At 45.9% G+C, this 25713-nt stretch overlaps 1 protein-coding gene across 3 annotated transcripts in view; it reads right to left on the bottom strand.

The window, feature by feature from the left end:
- Positions 1-23700, bottom strand: part of KCNQ4 (potassium voltage-gated channel subfamily Q member 4) — a 100104-nt gene extending 76404 nt beyond the window's left edge. For all 3 annotated transcript variants that reach the window (XM_081200039.1, XM_081200040.1, XM_081200041.1), the window contains exon 1: positions 22818-23700. In XM_081200039.1, coding sequence (XP_081056165.1) covers positions 22818-23116 — 299 coding nt within the window. In that variant the 5' untranslated portion in view covers positions 23117-23700. The remainder of the gene's footprint in view (positions 1-22817) is intronic.
- Between the last annotated feature and the right edge of the window lie 2013 nt (positions 23701-25713).

Below are 25713 nucleotides of genomic sequence, written 5' to 3'. Positions count from 1 at the left end.
GGGAACACATGCTGGAACCTCCAAAGCAAGATAAGAATTTATGGGGCTTCACTGCGCTGCCCCTCCCCATGACCACGAAGAGCAGAATAAATTGTGTAGAAGAAGGAAATTCATTTATACAGGTTGCAAAATCCAGCTTTTCACACTGGAAGCTTTTGATCCATTTTAAAGTGAAGAGTACATATCAGACCGATTTTTTTTTAGCTGCAGTCCCACCCTCTGGCCCAACTGCATGTTCTATGGGCACAACCCTCCATTATTTCACATCTTGGCTCTGCTCAAAGTAGACCCTACCAATTTCCCAAGCAGGACAAGACGAGGCAATGTTTCTTCTGCAAGATCAACCTGGATGTTATGAAGACATAAGGCTGCCTTCTACCAAGTCAAGGCCACAGGGGAACACAGCTCAGCAGCAATCCAAGGTCTCCAGCTGGAGGACCTTCTTAGTTCTGCTGCCCCAGGCGATTCTAAGTGTAGACAACCAAGGGCAGAATTGGGGACCTTCTGCAAGCCAAGCATATGCTCTACCGCTGAGCTCTGCACACCCACACATTGCCTTCACCATCCTCCTTCCCTGTCCTCACTGCCTTGTATTAAGTTACAACAATGGGACAACTGCATTGCGAGACATCTCCCCAACGTGTAGGAGAACAAGGGTTTTTATAGCTATTTCAGAAGGGATTTCAAGTGCCATTTGTCATCTTTTTGGCAGCCCTGCTGCCAGGTGGCTCTTTATAATTAAGCATTGTGCTATTATTGTAACACACACCGGCCCACTGCAACTCCGCTCAGCACCTTTACGCCCTTCTCCTCAAGGCACTCGCCGGCACGTCCCTGTAGATGTGGTGGGAAAGGTGGGGAGCTGCTCCATTTCGGAGGCAATTCTGCTGACAAAGCTGGCTTTTATTTTAGCTTCCTGGGGAACAAGTGCGCGCAGATGCTCACGGGCCCCCTTCCTCCCATTGCTGCGCATTCCCTGCACGGTGTTCAAACCTGTGGCCTGCTGAAGCTATTCTGTGGCGTCTTCCTCCCTTTCCACACCCCCAAAATGTCTCACCACCACCACCCCATCCCTATGCAGCTGCTTTCCACCAGTATCAAAGCAAGATGCAAATATCAAGTCTCAAAAGATGGGAGCAGGCATTGTACAGGGCTCTCCTTTTCACTAAGAACCTGTGTGGACATTAGATTCCAGCTGCAAGATCACTGAGCAGGTGGCAACATCGTGCATTGCACCACCACGGCCTTCACAAAAAAAGAGTGTCAACCACTTGTTTTCTATGTCCATCAATCCACAGTCATTTTTACCACTTGATTCTAGTTATGATGTTCTAACAAACATAGTTTGCCTTGCACCAAGTCAGATGTCTTGTCCATCTAGCCCAATATTGTCTGTGCCAGAGGGGTGGAAACTCATGCACAAAGGATGAATGAGGCCCCTAAGACCTCTCTCTCCGGCCCTTGGGATTCTGCCTGGGCCATCCCCCTTCCCCACAGCCACACCTCTCACTGGCCCTGCCCCCTCCATGCCTAACAGGAATCTGTCTTTGAACTGTAATAATGCCTCTTGCACGTGTGGAAGAGGGGATAGAGGGATTGGCAGAGGAGGGCGATAAAAGCGTGTGAAGAATTCTTGACTTTTGTAGGCCTGGAATGTAGCCTACTGTACAACATCTGTTTCTGCACTCAGGGTTCGTCCACATTTCCGCTTGTGTGCTGTGCCAAGAAAGCATGAGTTCCGGCTCTTTAGCGAAAGATCACAACAAATGGCAATCTGAATTGCCTTTTGCTCTAACTCAGTGTTAAAGATTGGCTTTCCTGGGAAAAAGCAGCAGGACAAGACATAGGGTTCGAAATTAGCAGGGCGCCAGGCGCATTTTTTCCCCAAAGATCCTCCATTTGCGAGCACTTCAAAAAGTCTGGGTGCCATTTTTTGCACCTGGCTGATGCTCAATGATTACTGAAATGCATGTGCTTTGAAGCCTTGAAGTATACGTTAAGGATAAACAATGTTAAGGAGTTTAACAATAAAGGGTAGAGTGTTTTGAAAACTAAAGTATGGTACCTATACAGTCATACTTTGGTTGCCGAACGCCTTGGTACTCGTATGTTCCGGCTCCTGAACGGTCGAAAACTGGAAGTGAGTGTTCCGGTTTTCGAACGATTTTTGGAAGCCGAACATCTGGCGCGGCTTTCACAGATTCTGATTGGCTGCAGGAGCATCCTGCAGCCAGTCAGAAGCCGCGCCTTGGTTTTTGAATGGTTCCGGGAGTCAAACAGACTCCCAGAATGAATTCTGTTTGAGAACTAATGTACGACTGTATTCTTATCATAAACACCAAGTTAAACATGAATTAACAATATCTGATAAAAATGTGAAATTAACAATGTGTCTCTTATGCAAATTACATATTAGTTTATGTTTACCAAATGGGAAAAAAAGTGTTGCTGACACACACACCTCCCCATGGTGACGAGACATTCCGTTTTGGCTCCTAGCTTTTCTATCCCAGTTTCTAACACTGCACAAGAGGAAGTGTGGATAGGCCCTTACTTTTGCCTCTGGTCCTGCCCACTTTTCTGTCTCTGGCTCCACGCAACTCTGGCGCACGTGCACACATACAAATAAGCTTTGCCTAGAAGGGAACGCAGCGGGCTGAAATGTGGTTCCCCAACCCCGGTCTATACTATACTGGCCCTGCTCCTACAAGTTTTCAGAAAGACATTTTGCCAGCCGAAGCAGACAATCTGACAGGGCGCCCTCCATCTCCCACAGATTCACAGGGTGTACAAACCAAATAGGAAGTTCTACTGCTCAGGGCTTGAGAACTTCCTGCTGGATTGTGTCCATTAAACAGAACCATCTCATCGCCCACTACCAATTGTACCTAAAAGTCACTACCCGGGCAGTCACGTCTGTCCATGGGCAGCACCATTTCTCCAACACACAAATCCAAAAAAAAAAAAGGGGAGAGGGGAAATTGCTGAATTGGTTGTTTTTGCCATTCGGGGCCGAATTAATCTCTCGAGCCCCTGGGTGTGCAGGCAAAGCTTGCCAGGGTGTGCAGCTTTCATTAAGCAGCATAACAGATGTGCCAATAAAGCCAACACAATTCCCTCGTGGCCACCAATTTGCTTGCTCCCGTCTCATCATACCCTGAACTCCGAGTCCAAAAGGTGAGGTTTTTAACAAGGGGTCCTCTAAACAAGTATGCATCAAATAACTGTTAACAAGGGAGAGACGCAAACAGGCCTCCAAACTGTAGCTGGGGAGGGAGGAAGGAACAAATTCAAATTTCTAAGGAAACAGCGGCTGTGTTGTCTGGGCGGGGAGGGGGGAGGGTGCAGGATAGGGAAAAATGTCTCTCTCTCTCTCTCGCCTGTAATTTGCTTCTGGTCAAATTGCTCTTTTTAATGAAATGGTCCTCCAGGAAAATGGGAAAATTCTGCTGAGCCAACTGTTCCTTTTCCCATCCTACCCCCAGCTGATTTAGAGGCATTAAGAGCAAAGCCTGCTACATACTTTTCAAAAGAGCAAATTGGGAAATCAACAGGTGAAGAAACCCCACCCAAAAGGGGGGTGTCATGAGAAAGGGAGGGCAAACGGCAAGAGAGGGTTGCAGAAGAAGAAGAAGAAGAAGAAGAAGAAGAGGAGGAGGAGGAGGAGGAGGAGGAGGAGGAGGAGGAGGAGGAGTAGTAGTAGTAGTAGTAGTTTGGATTTGATATCCTGCTTTATCACTACCCGAAGGAGTCTCAAAGCGGCTAACATTCTCCTTTCCCTTCCTCCCCCACAACAAACACTCTGTGAGGTGAGTGGGGCTGAGAGACTTCAAAGAAGTGTGACTGGTCCAAGGTCACCCAGCAGCTGCATGTGGAGGAGCGGAGACGCGAACCTGGTTCACCAGATTACGAGACTACCGCTCTTAACCACTACACCACACTGGCTCTCTTCATAAATGAAGTAGTCATTAATAAATGACTTCTTCATAAATGAAGTAGTCATTAATGGCACAGGAAAGGGCAAATCTGTCAAATTTTGTTTCGCTCATTTTTGCATTTTCTAGCCTTAAGGTTTGTTCTACATTTCTGCATCAGTTTGTGATTTTGTTTTTAAGTCCTTGTGAAAATTCACCAGCATTTTAGTGCAAGCTTCTAATTTGTATGTGATTTTGCCTAATATGCACATTTCTGCAAGAATTTTCCCCAATATAATGCATGTTTATAGCTTATTTTCTCTAATACACACATTTTTGCAAGCAACTTCAGCATTGTGCAGATAATGCCAAGATTGCAAGTTTAATCCCCATATGGACCCTGAGGATCATTGGGGGGGGGTATTTTTATTGCTTCTCTTATTTCTTATACTGCATTTTATCATATTCGAATTAAAATTCTGGTGGAATCACATTTACTATGACAGGCAAAAACAATCAGTAATTTTCAAGTGGTCTATATGTTAAAAAAGGGTTTGGAACCAGTGGTCTATAGCAGGCATAGGCAAATTCTGGCCCTCCAGATGTTTGGGACTACAACTCCCCTAGCTAACAGGACCAGTGGTCAGGGATGATGGGAACTGTAGTCCCCAAACATCTGGAGGGCTGGAGTTTGCCTATGCCTGGTCTATAGAGCCACAAATTGTCCACCCCTGCCTTAAAGCATTGTTGCCAAATCCAATTTGAGCCGCAATATTTTGTTTTATTTATAAAATAAAATTCCACAAAAGATTAAGTACCCTGTCTGTCATTTGTGGCGCAAAAGAGTGTGGGGTGGGGAAATAACCCATTTTGTTCAAACAGCCATCGCTAGCCTGGTGCTCTCTAGATGTCTTGGACTATAATCCCCATTGGCCCAGCCTTCCTGGCCATGTTCCATCAGCCTGAACATTCCGAGGTCATGCTGGCTGGAGCTAATGGGAGCTGCGCTACATAGCAGCTGGAGAGCCCCACCTGGGCAATCCCTGCTGTAGAGCATCCTAGCACCATTTGCCACAAAAGCACTCAAGTTTATGAGACCCCTCCAGACTGGTGCTCTGTGCGTGCGTGTGCTGTGTAATGTGTCCTTGATGCAATAATAGTTCATTAGTGGTGGATATAAACTGGATCATTCCCACATCATTCCAATTTGTCAGTTGTTCTGTGATGCTCCCCCAATGTCACCACATCATTTGCATCTGGAGGAAAACTATAGCATGACAAAAGCAGAATGGTGGTAGTGGTGGTGGGGAACTCCAAACATTTGAATTACAAAAAGTTACCAGATTTCAGCAGGAAGTTACAGGGAACTGGAATCCAAGCTGTACGTGTTCACCTTTGCAGGCACAAACAGTATGGAGAATGAGACTGCCCTGATTCCATCATGAGCACAAATCATCGTTAACGCTCAAGAAAAGGAGCCCTATGCCTTTGGGGTAGGTATGCTGAAACACACTCGCTTCATCCCGGTTCACATCTGCAGGTGCCCAAAAGCTTCCCTAATAACTCAGTGGAGGCTTTTTCAACCCTTCTCCTTAAGTATCACTAGTAAGAAATATCACACTCTTTAATCCACATTAACTCCCATGCACAGAGGTCTACAGGGAGGGTACCCCGTTGCGTCTCCTCCAAGATCAAGGAGAACAGCAGTAACGGGAGGCATCGGCTGGTGTTATTGATTCCCAAATGGCAATGGTATTTTTAGAAAGGTTGCCACCCTGGAAAGGAGAACAGAGCTTCTGTAGCAGGGCATGAATGCCACCTTCCTGCTTGTTAGTGACGCACTCAAAAAAAGCGGATACTACAGGTCCACGGTGTTTAACTGCTGATCACCCAAGGAGCTGGTTAGAGAGGAACACGATCTCACCAGTGAGGAAGTCGTCAGCACCTCAAGAAAAAGTGCCGCAATTAAGGGAAGGCTGTGAGTGAGGACTGGCTGGCAACAACACTTTCCCCACTGAAAGCATTTTTGCTGGAAGGGGATTTTCAAAGCAAGTGGTCCAAATTCTGCTGCATTCATTGCAATTGTTATATGAGGCTGAGAGTCCAAGCTAAGCCAGAAAAAAAACAAGCCTGGTAGGGGTGGGTGTGTAGCTCAGTGGTAGAGCATCTGCTCTGCATGCCGAAGGTGCCAGGTTCAACCCCCGACATCTCCAGTTATGACTGCAAAGGTCCAAGACCCTTTGGGAGAACAGCCCATTCTGACCTACCTTGGATCATTGTTTTAATGGTCATGCCCCTAAGGATGGCTCTGCTGATCGGACCAAAGGTCCATCTACTAGTCCAGCAGACTGATGCCACACAGTAGCAGGCCACATGCTTTTAGGAAGCCCACAAGCACAAAGTCAGCCTTTAAAAAAAGAGGACTGGACAAATTCAGGGAAGGTAAGCCTATTGGGGGCTACTCACCATGATAGCTATGTGTCCCCACCTTCATTTGGGAAGGCAGAAAAACCAATGCAATGTGATATTTATACTATAAGGTAGTGTTTCCCAACCTTTTTTGGGCAAAGGCACACTTGTTTGATGAAAAAAATCTCGAGGCACACCACCATTACAGCCCCGTGACGTCAGCGCGCAGCGTCACGCCGGGAGGGAAGCACAAAAGTGTAAGTTTCAATTTTTTTCCCTCCCCCTTGCCGGGGAACCTCCAAGCTTTGGGGGTGGGGGGGGGAGGAGGCAGCAAAGTGAGGCAGGAAGGAGAGCGCGGCTTGGCTGGGTGAGCTTTGGCAGGGAATGAGAGCCGCGAGGCGGGCGCTGCGGACGGAGGCGCTGCCCGCCGAGCTCGCAGGCAGCCAGGCAGGCAGACGGCGAGAGCCCCGCGCTGGGCGGCCTCTCCTCGCCGCCGCCGCCCCGCCTCTCGCCGCCCGACTCGCCCGCCTCCCTCCAGGCAACATCTCGCGGCACACTAGTGTGCCGCGGAACAGTGGTTGGGAAACACTGCTATAAGGAATTGTTTAGTGTTATGTACTGAGTTGAATAGGATCCAAACTGCAGCAGTCTGATTGGTCCTAGAACAATAGGATCCAAATTGCAGCAGTCTGATTGGTCCTAGAACAATAGGATCCAAATTGCAGCAGTCTGATTGGTCCTAGAACAATAGGATTCAGAATGCAGCAGTCTGCTAGAACAATAGGATCCAAATTGCAGCAGTCTGATTGGTCCTAGAACAATAGGATTCAGAATGCAGCAGTCTGATTGGTCCTAGAACAATGCAGCAGTATGATTGGTTGGCAGGAACCACCCAATCATGCTCCAGATATAAGTGAATCCACAACCTGATTGGCTTACAGTAGAATTCCAGAATTAACCAATCATGTGCAGCCCATTGTGTAAATAATGTATATAAAGCAGATACTTTGAGGGGACATTCATTCATTCCTCCTCACCACTATGAGCTGAATAAAGAGCATGAAATCACTTTGCGACTCTGAGTATATTTCATTTAGGGTGTCTTTTAGGAAGTAAATTGCAATCCCACAGTTGCTAGAAGCCTCAAGTAGGGGCAGTGCTGTTGCCCTCAGGTCCTGCTTGTGGGTTCCCCATAGGCTGGCCACTGTGGGAACAGGATGCAGGACTACATGTCCTATGGTCTGATCCAGCAGCCAGAACCGTCTTATGTTCTTCAGCAGAATAAGAGGGTAATAGCTGTCTTTCCCTGCTGGAGGTAATGTACATAGCCATGATAGTCCTATTCATCATGGATTTGTCTAATCCTCATTTAAAGCCGTTTAAGTCTTCTGGTAGTGAACCCCACAGATGATGCATTGTGTGAAGAAATGCTGCCTTTTGTGTCTGTACTGAGTCTGCTGCAATGACCTAAAATTATGAGAGAGATGGCAAAGCTCTGTCTACTTTCCTACACGGTGTATGCTTCTATAAAACTCAGTCCTGACCCCCCAGTTACTCACCTTCCCCACCAAAATAAAAGAGCCCCAGATGTTGAGGTCATTCCTCACAAGGGAGTTGTTGTTCCAGCACCTTCATCAGAGCTGCCCATTTATTCCTCCTTTTCACTTTCTATTACGTATTTAATCAGTTACTAATCCATAAGAGAACCTGTGTTCTCACATCACTACGGCTAAGTTGATTGTGGAGATAACATCTATTAAGCAATCTGAACTTAAGAAAGCACTATTTTAAAGTGCATTTTAATATTAAATACTAAAAAATATACAGTACAATCTTCGCTGTACTAAGTGCAGCTCATTTCTGATTATGACACATATTTTGCTAAAAAGCAAAATACAATTGATTTGGCCTAAAAACAGCACTGATTTGCCCCAACCTGCAACATACGATAGGTTTTACCTTATCTGCTTCATCATTTATTTATTTTATTCTTAAAAAATAACCCTGAAGCAATTTAAAGACAAGTTAAAAATGCTGATTTTGAATATATATGGTGAAGCAGTTGTGGGGTGGGGACGGATTTTACAGGATATTGTGGGAATGTTTAGGAAGGTAGGAGAGGATATATTGTTTTGATATTATCCCTCCTCACTCCTGCTAGTGAGCAAACAGCAGAGAACATTCCCTTGCAGCTTATAGTGAAGCAGTTGATGACTCGCTAGAGCAGGGGTCAGCAACCTTTTTCAGCCATGGGCCGGTCCACTGTCCCTCAGACCATGTGGTGAGTCAGACTACAACTTGAAGAAAAAAAAGGACCAATTCCTATGCCCCACAAATAACCCAGAGATGCATTTTAAATAAAAGTGCACATTCTACTCATGTAAAAACACCGGGCAGGCCCCACAAATAACCCAGAGATACATTTTAAATAAAAGCGCACATTCTACTCATGTAAAAACATGCTGATTCCTGGACCGTCCACGGGCCAGATTGAGAAGATGATTGGGCCGCATCCCACCCTTAGCCTTTGGGTTGCCCACCCCTAAGCTGGAGTCTTTTAATTAAGCAATCCAGTCTGGCTTGTCCCATCTGGGTTGTTCCAGGTAAATTTTCCCTTTTATTTCCCTCTTAAAATAAGAATAACACAACACAGTCTTCTTGAAAAATAACAATAAAATTTTGCTATCATTCAGTTCACACCAGTAATCTGAAGGCAGGCTTTATCTTGTGGTTACAAGTTACATTTGTAGAGAAAAGAAGTCAGAGCTAGGTCTCAGACTTTCTGCTTGTTGCCCTGTGGTCTAAACCACTGAGCCTCTTGGGCTTGCCGATCGGAACGTTGGCAGTTCAAATTCCAATGATGGGGTGAGCTCCTGTTGCTTGCCCCAGCTCCTGCCAACCTAGCAGTTCAAAAGCACGCCAGTGCAAGTAGATAAATAGGTACTGCTGTGGCGGGAAGGTAAATGGAGTTTCTGTGCACTCTGGTTTCCGTCACGGTGTTCCGTTGTGCCAGAAGTGATTTAGTCATGCTGGCTGCGTGACCTGGAAAGCTATCTGTGGACAAATGCCAGCTCCCTCAGCCTGAAAGTGAGATAAGTGCTGCAACCCCATAGTCGCCTTTGACTGGACTTAACCATACAGGGGCCTTTACCCTTTTACCTTTTTTTTTTAACGTACTTGTTGCTTTCATCCTCTGTAAGGATGTGCCATGTGCTGGCTAAGAGCCAGAGGCAGTAGAGATCCAGAAGTGAAGATCCAAAAGAGGAAGTCCAAAGGAGAAGAAGGGAAGATGGCTGCGTGGCTAGCCCTTTTACATGGTCAGCTAGGGTCACGCCCATCCACCTGGTTACACACAAGGGGAGGAGGCTCCAGAGCAGGTATGACAGGAAGTCCTCCCTGTCTGGAGCCACATTCCCCTGTGTGTTCATTCTAGGCAACAGGAAAATGTTGGACTTGACTGCTCTAGCAAATAATACATCCCTCAGATATGACCTCTTATTGAACATGGGAACAGTTTCCATAGATTTATTTGGCGTTAATGAGCCCACAAACTCACGTTGCCAATCTTTTGCTAGCAGCTAAGATTTTAGTGCCTTCTAAAGCGAGAAATAACAAACACATCACCCATAACTGAATGGTTAAACAAGGTATGGCATGTGGCTGAAATGGAAAGACTGACATCATACATTAAATTAAGAGAACACAGAATAAGAAAGCTTTCACTCAGTATAGGGCCCTTTTACATGATTCTGGACAGCACGGTACAATTTATCAGATTTCAATATATATTTGTTTGGAATTCTGTCAATCATTGTACCACTCCCAGTTTGCAACAAGTCATGCCTGCTCAGCCGAATGCAATGTACCTGTGGAACTCAGCACCCCCCTCCCGCATGACCCCAGCCACTTCCCAGCAACCAGGGATGGAGCCCAAAGGCCTGAGCTTCTAACTTCCACAAACTGCCAGGGTACCAGTTCAGTAGCAATGGAGACTCCTTCTCCGAACAACAGATCTGGATAAGAAGACAACTCTCCGTTGAGAGCTTCTCTCCATGACATTCAAGGAGTTAAGGAAACATTCTGCACTGGGCTGAATTTTCTGCTGTGCTTTGGAAGTTCACTGCCATCCCTCCCACCCTGCTAAATCCCTTGCTGGGATTTCTCATTTTCTAGCACAATATTTGCAAACAAGCAACTAAACAACTACTGAACCCTTGGAACTTACAAACAATGCAATCTCTCACTTCTAGCTCTTTTTTGGGGACTGAGAAAGAAAGCATTTTGTAATGTGACAGCAAAGACATCACAGCGAAACAAACACAACTCTACTAAGTGGCATTTTGGGGATCTGTTTCTTAACCTTTTACTATATGTTTGCATGGTGGTAGAGCTCTTGCTGCGACCCACCTTGGATCAGGCCATGACCCACACTAGTGAGTCCCAACCCACCAGGTGAAGACCAGTGGTGTAGACAATACTGATCTAAAGGGATCAATGGACTGACAGTAGAAGCTGAGTACAGAACAGTTGCTGCTACCAACTAAGACTGATTCTTTACTTAACAGCTCCCCCATATTTCTGGCTTGGCAGCTGGCACAGGAACTCAGTTGCAGAAGCTCTGTCAGTTGTAGAGACCAGCAGGTGAGTAGGCAGGCAATAATGCACACCGAAATATATGATGAGGGCTAGAAACCTGGAAGATTACAATGAAAAGCCAAGATTGTCAAAAGACCAAATTCTGCATCAGCACCAAGTTCCATGTGGACTTTTCTGCACTACACAGCATGCAGTGGAGTCCACAGCAGCTGTAGAAACTGGTGCAGAAACTGGTTCAGGGGGCAGAGAAGAACTAAATCTACAACACACACCAAGAGGGCTAGAGACCTGGTGAATAGGGTTAAAATGAAAACTATGCCTCTTATGAATCTGAACATTACACCAGACTTCAAAAGTGGGGTTTGGTGCATGGCTAATAGGAAAAGATCAGTAATAATCATCAGGCACACCACTTCTCTCCTTTTGCACATTGATATTTTTCTCTGTCTATCCATCCTGTTAAAATAACCCAGTTAAGAGAGACTGGGGGGAGGGGAGGGAGCAAGATCCCCAGCACAGGGGAATCGTAACACCTGCTCTTTGATTTATAGCTTTCCTGCTTTCTCGGAAACCCTGCTGCAACCCTGATGCTCAAAGAAGATGAGCTATCTAATTAGGTGGAAAAGAGGGGAAGTCATCTTCGATATCACAAGGCAGCCCCACCTCTGAACCCTCCAGAATTAACGCTGTCTCTTTGCGCCCAGCACGGGAGTCGATGCAAAGTTTCAAGGCCTGCCACTCCTCCTTTTGTTTTGCATAATTACCCTTTGTGCTGAACCCAAGGAACATCGCCACCCAGTGCTATTAACTCATAGATCATTAATGCTTTTGTGGGCTTTACAAAACAATTAGAGGCAAGGCGGTCCTCCGCCACTTGCCGCTAACCCAATCACTCTTCATTCCGAGACTCCCCGGTGCACGGACTCGTGAGGCTCTCCCTTCCAAGGCCCACATTTGATGAATTGTACTGTCTTTTCTGCTGTTGCTGAGCGTGAGTTTGTTAATGAAATTAACAAATTCAGATGTGTGTTTTACGTGGCACGCGTTGGTAAAGGGAGAGAGGGCAAACCTGCTTTTAACAAATGCTTAGCTTTTATTCAGCACATTTCAAAATGCAATTCATAAGCATTACCCATGCATCATCTTAATTATCTCTACAACAATTCTGCAAAGTAGGCCAGTATTAACACACCCAGATGGCGGGGACAAAGCTATAAACAACAGCCAGCCGAAAGCTGTCTTATTTGTACCAGGAACTTCCACCTCATGCAATTAGCTCCCATTTATTTATAAAGAGGGTCACTTATGACAACTCAAGTTTCCTGATAATGCTGATTTTTAAAATATATATATATATCATGTTTTTATAAGTTAAAGACTATAAGAGTAACTTGCTGAATCAAACCAAAGGTACATATAGTCAAGAGCTAAGCTGAAATTTCTCAAAATACTTTTCCGAGAAAATGTCTCATATTTTTCTCACACACTCCCCTGCCTCAAAGAAGACCACGTGGCAATTCCCACCTTGCAGTTCTGCACCATTTTTTGATGATGGTTACCACTCATGCCCCCACCCCATTAGGGATTGTGGAGAATTCAAAATAGTGACCAGACTGTCAACACAAAAGCAGCGGCAAATAATATTCCTTAGAGGGGGAAATATGGCTATGTGGCTACAACTGCTAATAGGGTACCACACCGACTGGAGGCTGCTGGGAAAATTGTGACTTACAAATAGAGAATGTTGAGAGGACATTTGAGTACAACTCTAGTTAAGTCCAGCATTCTGTTCCATATGCTAGGCTAGACAACAGTACATCTCCAGGAATTCACAAGCAGGATGTGAAAATAATAGCACCCCTCCCTGCAATACTGCCTGTTCCCCAGAAACCTACATTCAGAGGTAGACTGCCCCTGAACCTGGAGGTTCCTCTTAGATCATGGTTGTTCCTAAAACCCTCCCTCTGTGAATTGTCTGCCCTGCTTTTGAAACTGTTTAGCCATTGCCATATCTTGCAAAAGCAACTTCCAGGGGTTAACCACAGCACGCATGTGCGCGCACACATACACTGTTTGTAAAACACTCTGATATATATTTTTATGAATACTGGCATAGAAATATTTTTACAAATCAAAATAAATAAACCTGCAGGTTTCAAAGCCAACCTTAAAAAGATATAAATATTCCATTTTTTCTGCTTAGGGATGGGGTTCTTATTCTCCACGTTGTGGGGCTAGCTGATATATTTCCATCTCAATTAAAAAAGAAAAGAAAAGAAAAATATTGCTAGCTACCTTGAGCTTTCAGATGTAGGGAGAGATAGGAGCCAAATACGGAAAGCAGCACCCAGGCAATTCAGAACGAGCAAGAGAATTCCAAAGAAACAAGAGCAAATACAAAGCCTTGTTCTGAAGGAAGAGAAAACATAGGGAGCTGCCATATCGTAAGTACATTGGTCCATCTAGCTCAGTGTTGTCTGCACTGACTGGCAGCAGCTCTCCAGGGTGTCAGGCAGGAACATCTCTCAGCCCTACCTGGAGGTGCCAGGGACTGACTCTGGTCCCTGGGGCCTCTTGCATGCAAGGCAGATGCTGTACCGCTGAGCTATGGCCCAAAGCAATTTACGGCAACCCGTTGCCAAATGAAAGATGGATTTATAGATATGTCTTCATCTTGCATTATGCCTGGAATCAAATTGAAGCTGCTATACAGCTGGGACAATGCAATAATATGCATTTATAAAGCACAACCCTTTTATACATGTCTCCTCGGAAGTCCACCCCACTGAGTTTAATGGGATTGCAATCTAAATGTTCAAAATGCTTTACATCCTGCTGCAAATCAGACAGATTATCTCCATACTGCAGATGGGACAACTGAAACTGAGAAAGTAGCTTGCTTAAGTGCCCCTTCTGAGTTTACAGCAGTGGTGAAATTTGAACTAGGCCTTTTTCATTCTTTTTTTATAAATAATTTTTATTTGGTTTTAGAAATTCGTTCACATTCATATTCATCCATAGTTTAAAAAAATGCACAAGATTCTTTCGAATCTCAAGAATTCCTTCCTCCCCTCCATGGGTTCTCTGAGTAACTTTTAAACTGCATATTATAAGTCCTAGAACTAGGAATTTTTCAGTGTGCACCTCAGACTCTTCCCCGTTATGCTCTTCCACCAACTCTTCCACAGGCATTCACAAGCTGTAGCCCCAAATTTCTAACACCAAGGAAACCCAAAGTTTAGTGAAATGCACGACATTCTGATGTACATATAGTCCTTTAAGTTCCAAAGGCAAGCAGATACAACAAATATGACCATCTCTTTCTCTCACCATGTGGACTAGGAACTTGCTTTTAAAATCATACCCTGCCATTGCCAAATCCATACTGGGAACCAGCACATCACAGCTGAATAAAACACAGGTAATGTATGTGCTTTGACCACAGAAGTGGGTCGATGAGGTGGAGCAACGTGAGTGGGACCTTCATCTGAATTTTATTCTACTATTCCCTGCCTCCAAGGCTCTGGGATGAAACAGACAGTAAAGGACATGATCCAGGGAAGTTTTAGAACCAAGTCATCTGCATTCTCATGACTACCATTATAGAGACTACCAGAGAATCCCACTCTTGCAACATCCAGTTCTTTGGGTACAATTGCAAAACGACCATCTATATACACTGTCAAGAAGGATTTTTTTCTTTTCTTAGTTTTTGCTTTTAAATGCTTTTAAGTGTTTTGTACTGCTTTTAATGACAGTATTTAATTTTTAACAATATTTATATTGATTGCGTGGATTTAGCTGTATTTGTTTTCATTTATGCTCTGGGCTGCCTTGCATCCTGACTGAGAAAAAGGCAGAAGCTAAATTAATTAAATAAATGGGGACTATGGGGTTGCGGCGCTCATCTCGCTTTCAGGCCGAGGGAGCTGGTGTTTGTCCACAGGCAGCTTTCCGAGTCATGTGGCCAGCATGACTAAACCGCTTCTGGCACAACAGGACACTGTGATGGAAATCAGAGTGCACTGAAACACCGTTTATCTTCCCACCACAATGGTACCTATTTATCTACTTGCACTGGTGTGCTTTCAAATTGCTAGGTTGACAGGAGCTGGGACAGAGCAATGGGAGCTCTCCCCATTGCGCGGATTCAAACCGCTGACCTTCCGATTGGAAAGTCCGAGAGGCTCAGTGGTTTAGACCACAGAGCCACCCACGTCCCAATTTAATAAATATCTGTGAGATGGCGAGATTAACCAGGAAAATTCGAACCAGCAGGACCAGACTTTCCTAAAGGAATGGAAGAAGTTTTCGATATATTTGGAAAGCAACTGTAATCAATTGACATCGCTTGTAGGGTCAAAAGAAGTTTTGTAAGGAGTAATATATAAATTATTGTGAAAAGAATAGGTATTAAGATTTGAATTTATAGCAATAACTATAGTAACAAAATGCATAATTAGAAAAGATTTTAGAAAACCATCAGTTGAGGTTAAAGGAAGTCTTAGGTGGTGACAGCCAAAGATTTTGAAACGATGTTTAAAAGAATGATATGCTGGAAAATATGTGTAAAAGCCAATAAAAATTATTATATACTTTTTATAATAAATAACTGCAAATAACAGGATCATCTTTAATATGCAATTATTATTTTGCAAAATATTCTTCTACTATTCTGGGTACCACAGCAGGAGAGCAAACAGTAGCTTCTCCCTGGCATTTATTAGCCTGAGTGTTTATCGTAAGTCTGAAAGCAGAGGGGCAATCTGTTACAGAAATATATTTCCACTTGCTTCTCAAGTTGTTGTGTAATTCAACTGAGTCCCCATTGCCCTCTAGATCCTGGCCAAAGGAACTTTTAAGGCCGCAGTCCTAAGTGTGCTTACCCCCCGGCAAGTCTCACGGAAGATAGCTCAAAGCAAACCTGCACAAAGTCAAAGTGAACAACATACGCAGTCAAATGAAGTCTTCACTCAAGACAGCCTTGTCGGGCAGCAAGAAAGAGATTAAGATTTTAATCTTTGTTTCCTCCAGTGTAATTAAACTAAGCAGCCTCTCTCTCCAAAAGTCCATTGCCGGCTTTAACATAAATAACATTTCCTCAAGTACTAAGTAGATTTTTCACCAATTGCCTCTTTAGTTGGATGCTCACAGCCGGGGGTTTTTAAACAGTTTGTAATGCCAAGAGACTTTTACGCACAGGAAAAAGAGACCCGCAAATGAATGGTTTGGGCTCTGGGTCCTTTCCAATCCTGGAAAGCCTATGAGCCTGTTAAACCAGCTTATTTAAACATTCAAACAACTTTTCAAATTCAAAGCAGGAAAGCACACCCTCTCTCCCTTGAACTTGGGAGTGGAAGGGAAGAGACTGGGAAAGCCAGTATGTATGAAATTCACAAAAAGAAAAAGAAAAAAGTTTTTCTTTCTTAGATGAAAAATAATGTGTTGTTGTTGTTATATTACCCATCCTTCACCCTAAGGTTTCAGAGTGATTTACAACAATTTAAAAGTCAACATTAAAAACAATTTCAAAAATTAAAAAGAGTATCAGCAGAATAGTTTGTGCTGCTAAGCAACAGAACAGGGTAGGGGTGAGAATTAACCTTTAAAAGTGACAATAATGATTCATTTCATAAAATTAATACACCGCTTGATAGCAAAAACCTCCAATTGGTTTACAAAATGAATAAAACAACAGAATTATCAGCGAAAACAACTACTTAAAACATTGAAAGAAATGATAAACTGAAAACAGATTAAAGCACACATCAACAGGACTGACCGGTCTCACAGGGCTTTTTATGTTTATATTGTTTGAAATATTTAAATTCCACCTTTTTTGACCAAATCCCACTTTTTTTTAAAGAAAGGAGATTCCGACGAAACATCAAGAAGAAATTTCTGATGGTAAGGGCTGTTCAACAGTGAAACAGTCTCCCCCAGGACGATGTGGATGCTCCTTCGTTGGAGGTTTTCAAGCAGACGTCTGTCATGGATGCGTTTGTTGACATTCCTGCATTGCAGGTCTAGATTACCCTCAGGATCCCTTGCAACTCTATCATTTTATGATTCTATGAAAGTTCTCGTGCAGCTCAAAACAAGAAATTTAAAAAATAAAATTCTTTAACAATGAAAGTATAGCTACAGTATCAAAGCATGTCACAGTTCTTCTTCTTTTAATAGCCTAAAGCTAAAACCAATTTAAAATGCCTAGGCATCAGGCCATAGCTATTGTATCATGATTGTCTATACAAAACACACCTTCCCAAAGAAACAAAAAGCCTCAGCCAAAGTTTCCAGTGCAGAGAACAGGTGCTTGTGTCCTCCAGGGCACACAAAACTAACATCTTCCACCCTGCCTGACTCAGTGAAAAGAAATATAGAATAGTTACCTATCTAGTTCCTGTTTGGAGACAAAGGCAGATAAGAGGAACAGCCCAAACTGAATCCCTACTCAGACGGTAATATGATCAGTGGAGAAGCAAATAATTGTATTCTCAAAATTAAGGGGGGAATAAAGGACTGCTCCTTTAAAAAGGTGAACAGGGAGGCAAATGCCCAGGGTGTTGGAGGGCAGGATTGCCAAGACAGTCTGATGGTCTCACACACAAATCAAGAAGAGATTCTGTTCCACTTTACAGCTATGCTAGCTTTGCTCCTTGCAGTGTTTGGGAAGGAGGTAGACACAACTGAGAAGAGATCGAGGTCTAATAGATGGAGAGATAAATAATGCCACAAGGAGCAGCCAGGTAGGGCAAGACAGAGGCCCAGAGAAAGTGCAACACCTGCCTTGCATGTTCATTCCCCAGCATCTCCAGGTAGGACCAAGAGAAAGAAAGGCTGTCTGAATATCCTGGAGAGCCACTGCCAATCAGTGCAGGCAATACTGAGCTAGATGGACAAATGGTCTGAGTCAGGATAAAGGAGCTTATCACGTCCGTAGTGGGGATCAGATTCTGCAAAAAAGGGAAGTATTTTGGGGTGAATCAGCAGAAGGGGAGCTGGGACAGGAGACTGAAGCCCAGTTGCCTATTGTATGCCTATTGAAACCAAGATCCTTTTCCCCATGACGGAAGGAATATCTTTTGGACCTCATATTCAGCTTTCCTGTTGCAACTCTGCCTTACATCTTCCTGAAGGACCTTGCAGGAGCCAGCCTAGGGTAGGGAGATCTGGAGAAGCCTCTCTAGCAGTGGTCCTTCAGGTGTCACTGGACTCAGGTGTCACTGGACTGTCTCTAAATAATGAGACAGAATAATAGAATCATAGAGTTGGAAGAGACCACAAGGGCCATCGAGTCCAACCCCCTGCCAAGCAGGAAACACCATCAGAGCACTCCTGACATATGGTTGTCAAGCCTCTGCTTAAAGACCTCCAAAGTAGGAGACTCCACCACACTCCTTGGCAGCAAATTCCACTGTCGAACAGCTCTTACTGCCAGGAAGTTCTTCCTAATGTTTAGGTGGAATCTTCTTTCTTGTAGTTTGGATCCATTGCTCCGTGTCCGCTTCTCTGGAGCAGCAGAAAACAACCTTTCTCCCTTCTCTATGTGACATCCTTTTATATATTTGAACATGGCTATCATATCACCCCTTAACCTCCTCTTCTCCAGGCTAAACATGCCCAGCTCCCTTAGCTGTTCCTCATAAGGCATCGTTTCCAGGCCTTTGACCATTTTGGTTGCCCTCCTCTGGACACGTTCCAGTTTGTCAGTGTCCTTCTTGAACTGTGGTGCCCAGACAACTATGATTAACTAATATACAAATGGTTGAAATAAATAAGGTAAGAACTCCCATCAGAATCAACCAGCATGACCAATGGTCAGAGGTGAAGGGAGTTGTAGACCAGCAACAACTGGAGGGATAAAGGTTCCTCATCCTTCTTCTACAGACAGAAGTTGCCAACAGCCACTAGCCAGGTACCTTTCAGGGTTCACAAGCTGGCAGAACACAAAATGGGCCCCTTTACCTGTTAGCCCCACAACTAAATGGCACCCTAGCCAAGGAGGATCCCCTTAGCTAGTATGGCCAATATAAACTTTTCAGAGATCAGAGGCTCCGGGGCATGGAAGCATCATCATAGACATCTGTTGTTACTCATGTGCAGAGTTATCTACTGCCATCTTACAACTTCCCGTGTTCCAAGGCTGCCCCTCTTGTGGAAAAATGGGTCCTGAGGCAGAGGAAGATCACATTTCTGAGCTCAGAAGCTGGGAGGAACATGCCCTGGGTAAGATTAAGCAGGTGGCAGTGAAAAACAGGGAGACCTTCAGGAATTGCTCTGTTCAAAGAGCCTGAAATGCTGTTCTGTCACCACAGGGTTCTCTCAGCATCAATAAGGTTAACTTTCCTTTGGGAGGAGTGGACTTTCCACTGACTTTCCATACCATTCAAAAACATCACACCAATGCACCCCCGGCAGCCCGGGAACTGGTTCTGGCTGCTGGCACAATGTTGTGGCTGCACAGCCTGAGATGCACAAGAAAGGGAAAATCTAAGTGCCTTGTTGCCTCCAAAGTTTGGTGCCATCACTTAAGAGATCTGGCCCTCCCTTCCCTCAGTCGGCTCAGGCAACGGAAACCCCTGGTGCCAAGTCTTCCAGATAATGCCTCTAACTTGTCGTTCCATATAAAAGAAGCAGAATTAAAGAACACTTTTAAATCCAGCACTCCTTCCAAAAAGGAAACTGCTTTTGCTCAAAATCCATTCCTTCTACCCTTGTCTCTTCCTCAGCTGCTTCCACTGCTGCAAAATTTGAACTGCAAGCTCCTGATCTGTTTTGCTGTGCTGCTCTGAAAAGTACTGGATATATGGTGCCCTCAATGTCTGAACAACAGGGGCACAGTCAAGAGTTTCACCTCAATTTTAGATCCAGCCAGTCCCAACCTCTCACCTGGAAACTGATTTCTTACATGAAAGAGGGAATGGGAAGAGTACAGTGGGACCTTAGGTTAAGAACTTAATTCGTTCCAGAGCTCTGTTCTCAACCTGAAACTGTTCTTAACCCAAGGTACCACTTTAGCTAATGGGGCCTCCTGCTGCTGCTGCCGCGCCGCTGCAGCGCAATTTCTGTTCTCATCCTAAAGCAAAGTTCTTAACCAGAGGTACTATTTCTGAGTTAGCGGAGTCTGTAACCTGAAGCGTCTGTAACCCGAGATACCACTGTAATCCTATGCTATGGCTTTAGCCAGGGTTTTATCCAAATGTAAGTGGTCATCAAATCACAGCCAATCACTCCCCTTCCAGGTGAGGTATCTGCTTGGCTTCATATCCACAATCACCAAGGCAAAAAACACAAACAAAAAAGCCTCTTTGTTCAATCTGCAGCATGCACAGAAGGAGCAGCACTAACCCTTTTACCACTTATTAATCAGACTAGGAATACAGCTTGGGTAAATTTATGCTTAATTGCAAACAGTTACCACTAGTTACTGAATACAGGGAGCAATGGCTAGCCAAATTGGAGGCTATAGCTTCAGTGATATGAAGTAAGCGAAGACCTGCCATTTGCTTAAGCTGCCACCAGAAGTTAAGAGCAAAATAATGGCTTCATCATTAAATATATTTTTCAAACTGATTTTTAAACTGCGCCCTAAATCTTGTGGGTTGCAAGGGGGGACCTGAGGAACTGCCTGTCTATCTGCATTAGCTCAAGTTATTGATCTCTGTGTTGGCCAAAGAAAGAGAGCAGCAAAACAAGCACCACAATACCTTATCATGGCTCAAACTTTGATCAGCAAAAGAACGTGCAGGCTTCAGAGTTACACAGGGCTCTTTTATCACACCAAATTGCAAAAGAAAAGGGGGGGAAAGCAGCAGAAGCAAGGATCTGCATATGGGAATGGGCCATTGGCCATATAGTAACTCTCTCACACACCCATCCCATCCCTTCCTCCAAAGATATAGATGTGGCATGCATGAGCATAGCAGTAAGGTGGGCATGCACTTTACAAAAAGTTTTTTAAAAAACTGATAAGGGTGGCATGGGGAGAGCAGGCTAGTTTCTCAAAAACTCATTATGAGAGGAAGAGTGCCTGAACATTTTGCTTCATATCTCAGGTTCTAAAAATGCTCCAGATGTGGTCCCTTACAACTTCACTATTAATTATATGATTCTATGCTATTTCCTCTTTTTAAAGTATGAAAGCCGGGAAACTGCAGGTTAGGATTCATTGGAGGGAAGGCTGGCTCCTTTGCACACACACACACACACACAGAGAGAGAGAGAGAGAGAGAGAGAGAGAGAGAGATGCCCAAAGAGTTAGCCTAGCTTGAACACTGGGGACTGGCTCTGCCTGCACCACTTTGCGAGTTTCTTTGGCTAAACAGGAATTCAAACCCAGGTCTCTCAACTCCAAGTCTAACATTCTAACTGCGACATTGTGCAACTTTTTTCAGTTCAGCAGCCAGTCAGCAAGAGCAAGAGGGTGGTAAAGTTGGGCATTTGCCCAAGACCAACAGGGGGTCGCTGGACCAACAGTGCTGCCCTTCCCACTTTGCACAAAATATCCAAGAAGCAGCAGATAATTCCTAAGGGAAACAATAGTTTGCATGTCCTGCCTTTTCTAGCAGAGCCCCTGCCCCCACAGCAAATCCTGGAGTCTGCACTGAAGAATAGAGAAAACCAAATAGGAACCTGCAGGTACAAAGCGGTTCCCAGATAGGCTGGGACTGCATAGATGCCTAAGAAAGCTTGCTTCTAGCCAAGCAGGCAAGAAGTCAAGGAGGAAATGGATTTCTGAAGGGGAATATGGCCGTGATCTGGATTTGGTGACAGAGAAGCAGCTTTGCCCTCCTATTCCAGCAGTCCTTTGTAGGAAGGAGGGGCTGGGCCCTTAAGAAAATAGGATGCAGAGGGTAGGCTGCGTAATCAAGGACTGGTCAGGTGAAACTTGCACTTCCCAAATGTCATGTCAAAAGTTGCTTTGCCCAAGCGCCATTTAAATCTGGCTTTGCATTTTACAGACGTGCAATTTAAAGAACGCAAGACTTATGCAGACTGGGAATAGCGGGAGGCTCAGCCCTCTGTTGACTTTCAGGGCCACGTTCACAAGTGGAGCAACACTGGCCTGCTGAGCATCCCTTGCAACAGTGCCCTCAATATGTTTTGCATGAGCCTGCACACCTGCCCAGTGCTGTAAACAAGCTATTTACTAAGCAGCTCAGGGCAGCACACCTTGGTCAGCGTGAGACAATGTTGGCCCTCTTGAACTTTCTGATCCATTCGGGCCAAGCTCTCACCTGTGTTTACTAGAAAGCAAGCTCCACCAGAACACCTCTTATTTGGGGAATCCTCTCGCCCCCAGTGGTGTAGCGTGGGGGGTGCAGGGGGGCCAGCCGCACCGGGCGCAACATCTGGGGGTTAGGGTTAGGGTGCGCAAATCCAAGGGTTAGGGGGCGCAAATTACTTGACTTGCCCCGGGTGCTGACAACCCACGCTACGCCACTGCTCGCCCCTCACCCCATGTTTCCTCCCTAAGCATAAAACTGTGGGAAGCGGTAAGAATAGCAGGAATACATCTTAATACTGCAAGGGGAGGAGGAAAGACACAAACAGAAAGGACCATGGTCTTTAGTTCTGGGCCTGTTAAAAGATGGGACAGGGAGAACCGAGGTGTTAAAGAGTTGGATGCATGGCAAAGGAGCCAACTCCTAGGGACTTCAGCCCCCACAATAACATATTTGAGAGGGCTGGGCCCCCACAGAGTTGATGGGCATTCCCATTCAAATGATGTGTGTGCACTGAGTCATGTGATCGATTATGTGGTGTGGGGCTTACCTGGGCCCCCACAATATTTTATTCAAGTTGGCACCCCTGGATGACGGAACCCCATGCAAAGACCCTTAGGGGGAAAGTTTCAGGTTGTCCGGGAAGGGTCTGGGGGGGTCCAGTACTCACATGAAGGCGTGATAGATAAACGCCCAACCTCGGGGTCTTTCCAGCACATTGTAGAGACAGTTCTGGAGGCGCCGGTAGCGCTTGTTGGAGGCGGATCGGGCTCCGGAGCCCCCCGGGGGAACCGGCAGCGGCGTCCCGAGGAGCCCCAGGCGCCTGGGGCTGCCGGCAGCAGGGACGTCGTTTTTCTCCGTCTGCACGGCTGTAAGGGCCACGAACTCCACCCGCTGGGCTTCCACGCCGCCGCCCGGGATCGTGGCCGGAGACAACATGGCACGGTCCCCGCCAGACGCCCCGGCCATAGCGCTGGCAAGATGGAGAGGACACCGTCACCGCATGGAGAGGCACCAGCCCCGAAGCCGGTCAGCCCGGCATCATGGCCCGAGGAAGGGGACCGAGAGGGGCTCCGCCGCGACACTTCGACGCCCGCGCCAGGTTAGGGAACTCCGCGCCCTCGCTCTGCTCGCTCCTCGCCCGGTCACACTTCGCCCAGCGCCGCGCCCGGGTCTCAAGGGCTGGAGGCGCCCAGGGCGCACGTGCCGGACCCTCTTCGGAAAGTGAGGTGCGCTGCTAGCCTCGGCCGCGTCGTCCCCGCAGCTTCTTCAGCCTATCCAGAAAAGAAGGGGGCGCAGAGAGAGAGAGAGAGAGAAGAAGTCCGGAGGAACTGGGACTCTCCCCCTTGCCTAGCTCACCCAATTACTTCTCCGCCTACGCCCAAGTTTAGAAGAGTTGCCGTTTTACATGGCGCTTCGCTTTGGAGAGCTGGACAGCGTCAAAAGCGCAGCCGGCTGGAAACAGGAGCAGCCGCCGCGGCGGGCTCTTTCTCCTCCTCTTGCCTCGGCCCCTCTCCATCCTGCTGGCTTTCCCACCTGCTTTTTGCTTCTCCGACTCACATGGCACCCTCTTCACCCGCCTCCTTCGGCCTCTCTCCGCCCCTCGGCGGCTCGCCTTTCCGACGGCGCGGCGGCGCTCAAGAAGCACGACGCCCGCGACTCAGCCCCGCCCTGCCGCGCCAGCCCAGAGCCGGGGGCGCGTTTCCTCCACCAGGCGGGAGGCTCAAAGGGAGACGGACGCAAAGGAGCGCGGCTTCCTGTTCGGGACTGGGGGTCCGCCGTCTTCCTTTCCCGCTAAGCCACCCGTCCCAAGCCGGAGACTGAAAAAGGCGCTGCAAGTCGCTTCCAAAACTCTCACGGATACGTAAGGTTGGCCACCGTGAGAACCGGATGCTGAACCAGATGGGCCACTGGCCTGATCCAGCAGGCTTTTCATATGCCTTTTCTCTCGGGGATCTGTGCGACCGTCTGTCTTCCCGATCGTGTGGGAAGCCCAGAAACCCACCACGGAGGTCTCGACCTACGCGCCTCGCTTTCCAAAATACAGACAGAGAGATACCTTGTTTCCTGAAAAGGGCAAGCACAATGTTGCCAACTGACTGGAAAGAAGCTTGCTCTTAATGCCTGTGGTGCAGAAACCAGAAAGTGAGGCTCCCCCCCCGTCCCCACGGGGGGAGGTTCATGTTGATTTGTGCTCAGGATGCTCTCAGGGTGGTGACACAGAATCTCACTTTCAATACTGTTTGTGTCTGCAAAAGTTTTTGGGCTGTCACACAGCTTCATTTCCAATCACTGCATATCCCGTAACTTCCTGCTGAAATCGCATAACATTTTATACCATGAATGTGTGTGGAAGGGTGTTGTTCCACTGTAGCCCCTCTGGACAGCGACAATGTGGTGACACTGGAGAAGCACCATAGAACAAATTAAAGCAGAATAAAGCCACCACTACTGGCGCTATGATTACATCAAGAACCTGTTGCAGAGCACACCCTGAATAAAACATTGGTCCGAAGGAGGGGCCTTAATAATAATAATTTATTATTTATACCCCACCCATCAGGCTGGGTTATGTCTCTCCAAAGATTGAGCTTCTTGTGTGAGGCAGAGCTACGGTGGAATGCTGTGAAGTTGGCAACCCTGCCTCCTTGTGGTTTTGCAAAAGCCCTTGGGAAAACATCCAAAGCAGAGTGCTCATTTTAATGGAATGGGCTGAGTAAATTGGTAGATTAATCGACAGCTGACTGCTTTAATCAGCAAAAACAAACAAAAAAGAAGAATTTTAATCAGTTGGGCAGGGAGGCTCAATTCACCTGAAAAATTGTTACTTTTCCAGAATGCGGCAGCTAGACTAGTGACTGGAAGTGGCCACCGAGACCATATTATATTGGTCCTGAAAGACCTACATTGGCTCCCAGAACATTTCCGAGCACAATTCAAAGTGTTGGTGCTGACATTTAAAGCCCTAAACGACCTTGGCCCAGTATAACTGAAGGAGCGTCTCCACCCCCATCATTCTGCCTGGACACTGAGGTCCAGCTCTGAGGGCCTTCTGGTGGTTCCCTCACTGTGAGAATTGAGGTTAGATGGAACCAGGCAGAGGGCCTTCTCGGCAGTGTCATCAGATGTCAAGGAAATAAACAACTATCTGACTTTTAGAAGACACCTGAAGGCAGCCCTGTTTAGGGATTTTTTAATGTTTGATGTTTTATCACTTTTTTAAATAATAATTAATAATAATAATAATAATAATAATAATAATAATAATAATAATAATAATAATTCGTTGGGAGCCACCCAGAGTAGCTGCCTCCTTGTCCTGATTCTCGTATGTGTGATATATGAGTGAAAAGTGTTAATGTCCCAAAGCACATGGCTCTCAAGCCAGATTGGTGTGCCCCATGACTGAATGGAGGCAACAGGCTATTCTCCATACATAGACTCCTGCAGAGATAGATCGCAGACCATAGATCCAGGCAGGGAGGGCAAGGATATTTGAAGCACCAGGAATCATCCAGTCATAGCTGATGTAGAGAAATAGCAGAATGACCTGATTCCACACACCC

This window comes from Podarcis bocagei (assembly GCF_964188305.1).
Source record: "Podarcis bocagei genome assembly, chromosome: 7".
NCBI classification, from domain to species: domain Eukaryota; kingdom Metazoa; phylum Chordata; class Lepidosauria; order Squamata; family Lacertidae; genus Podarcis; species Podarcis bocagei.
This window is presented reverse-complemented; position numbering and strand designations above follow the sequence as displayed.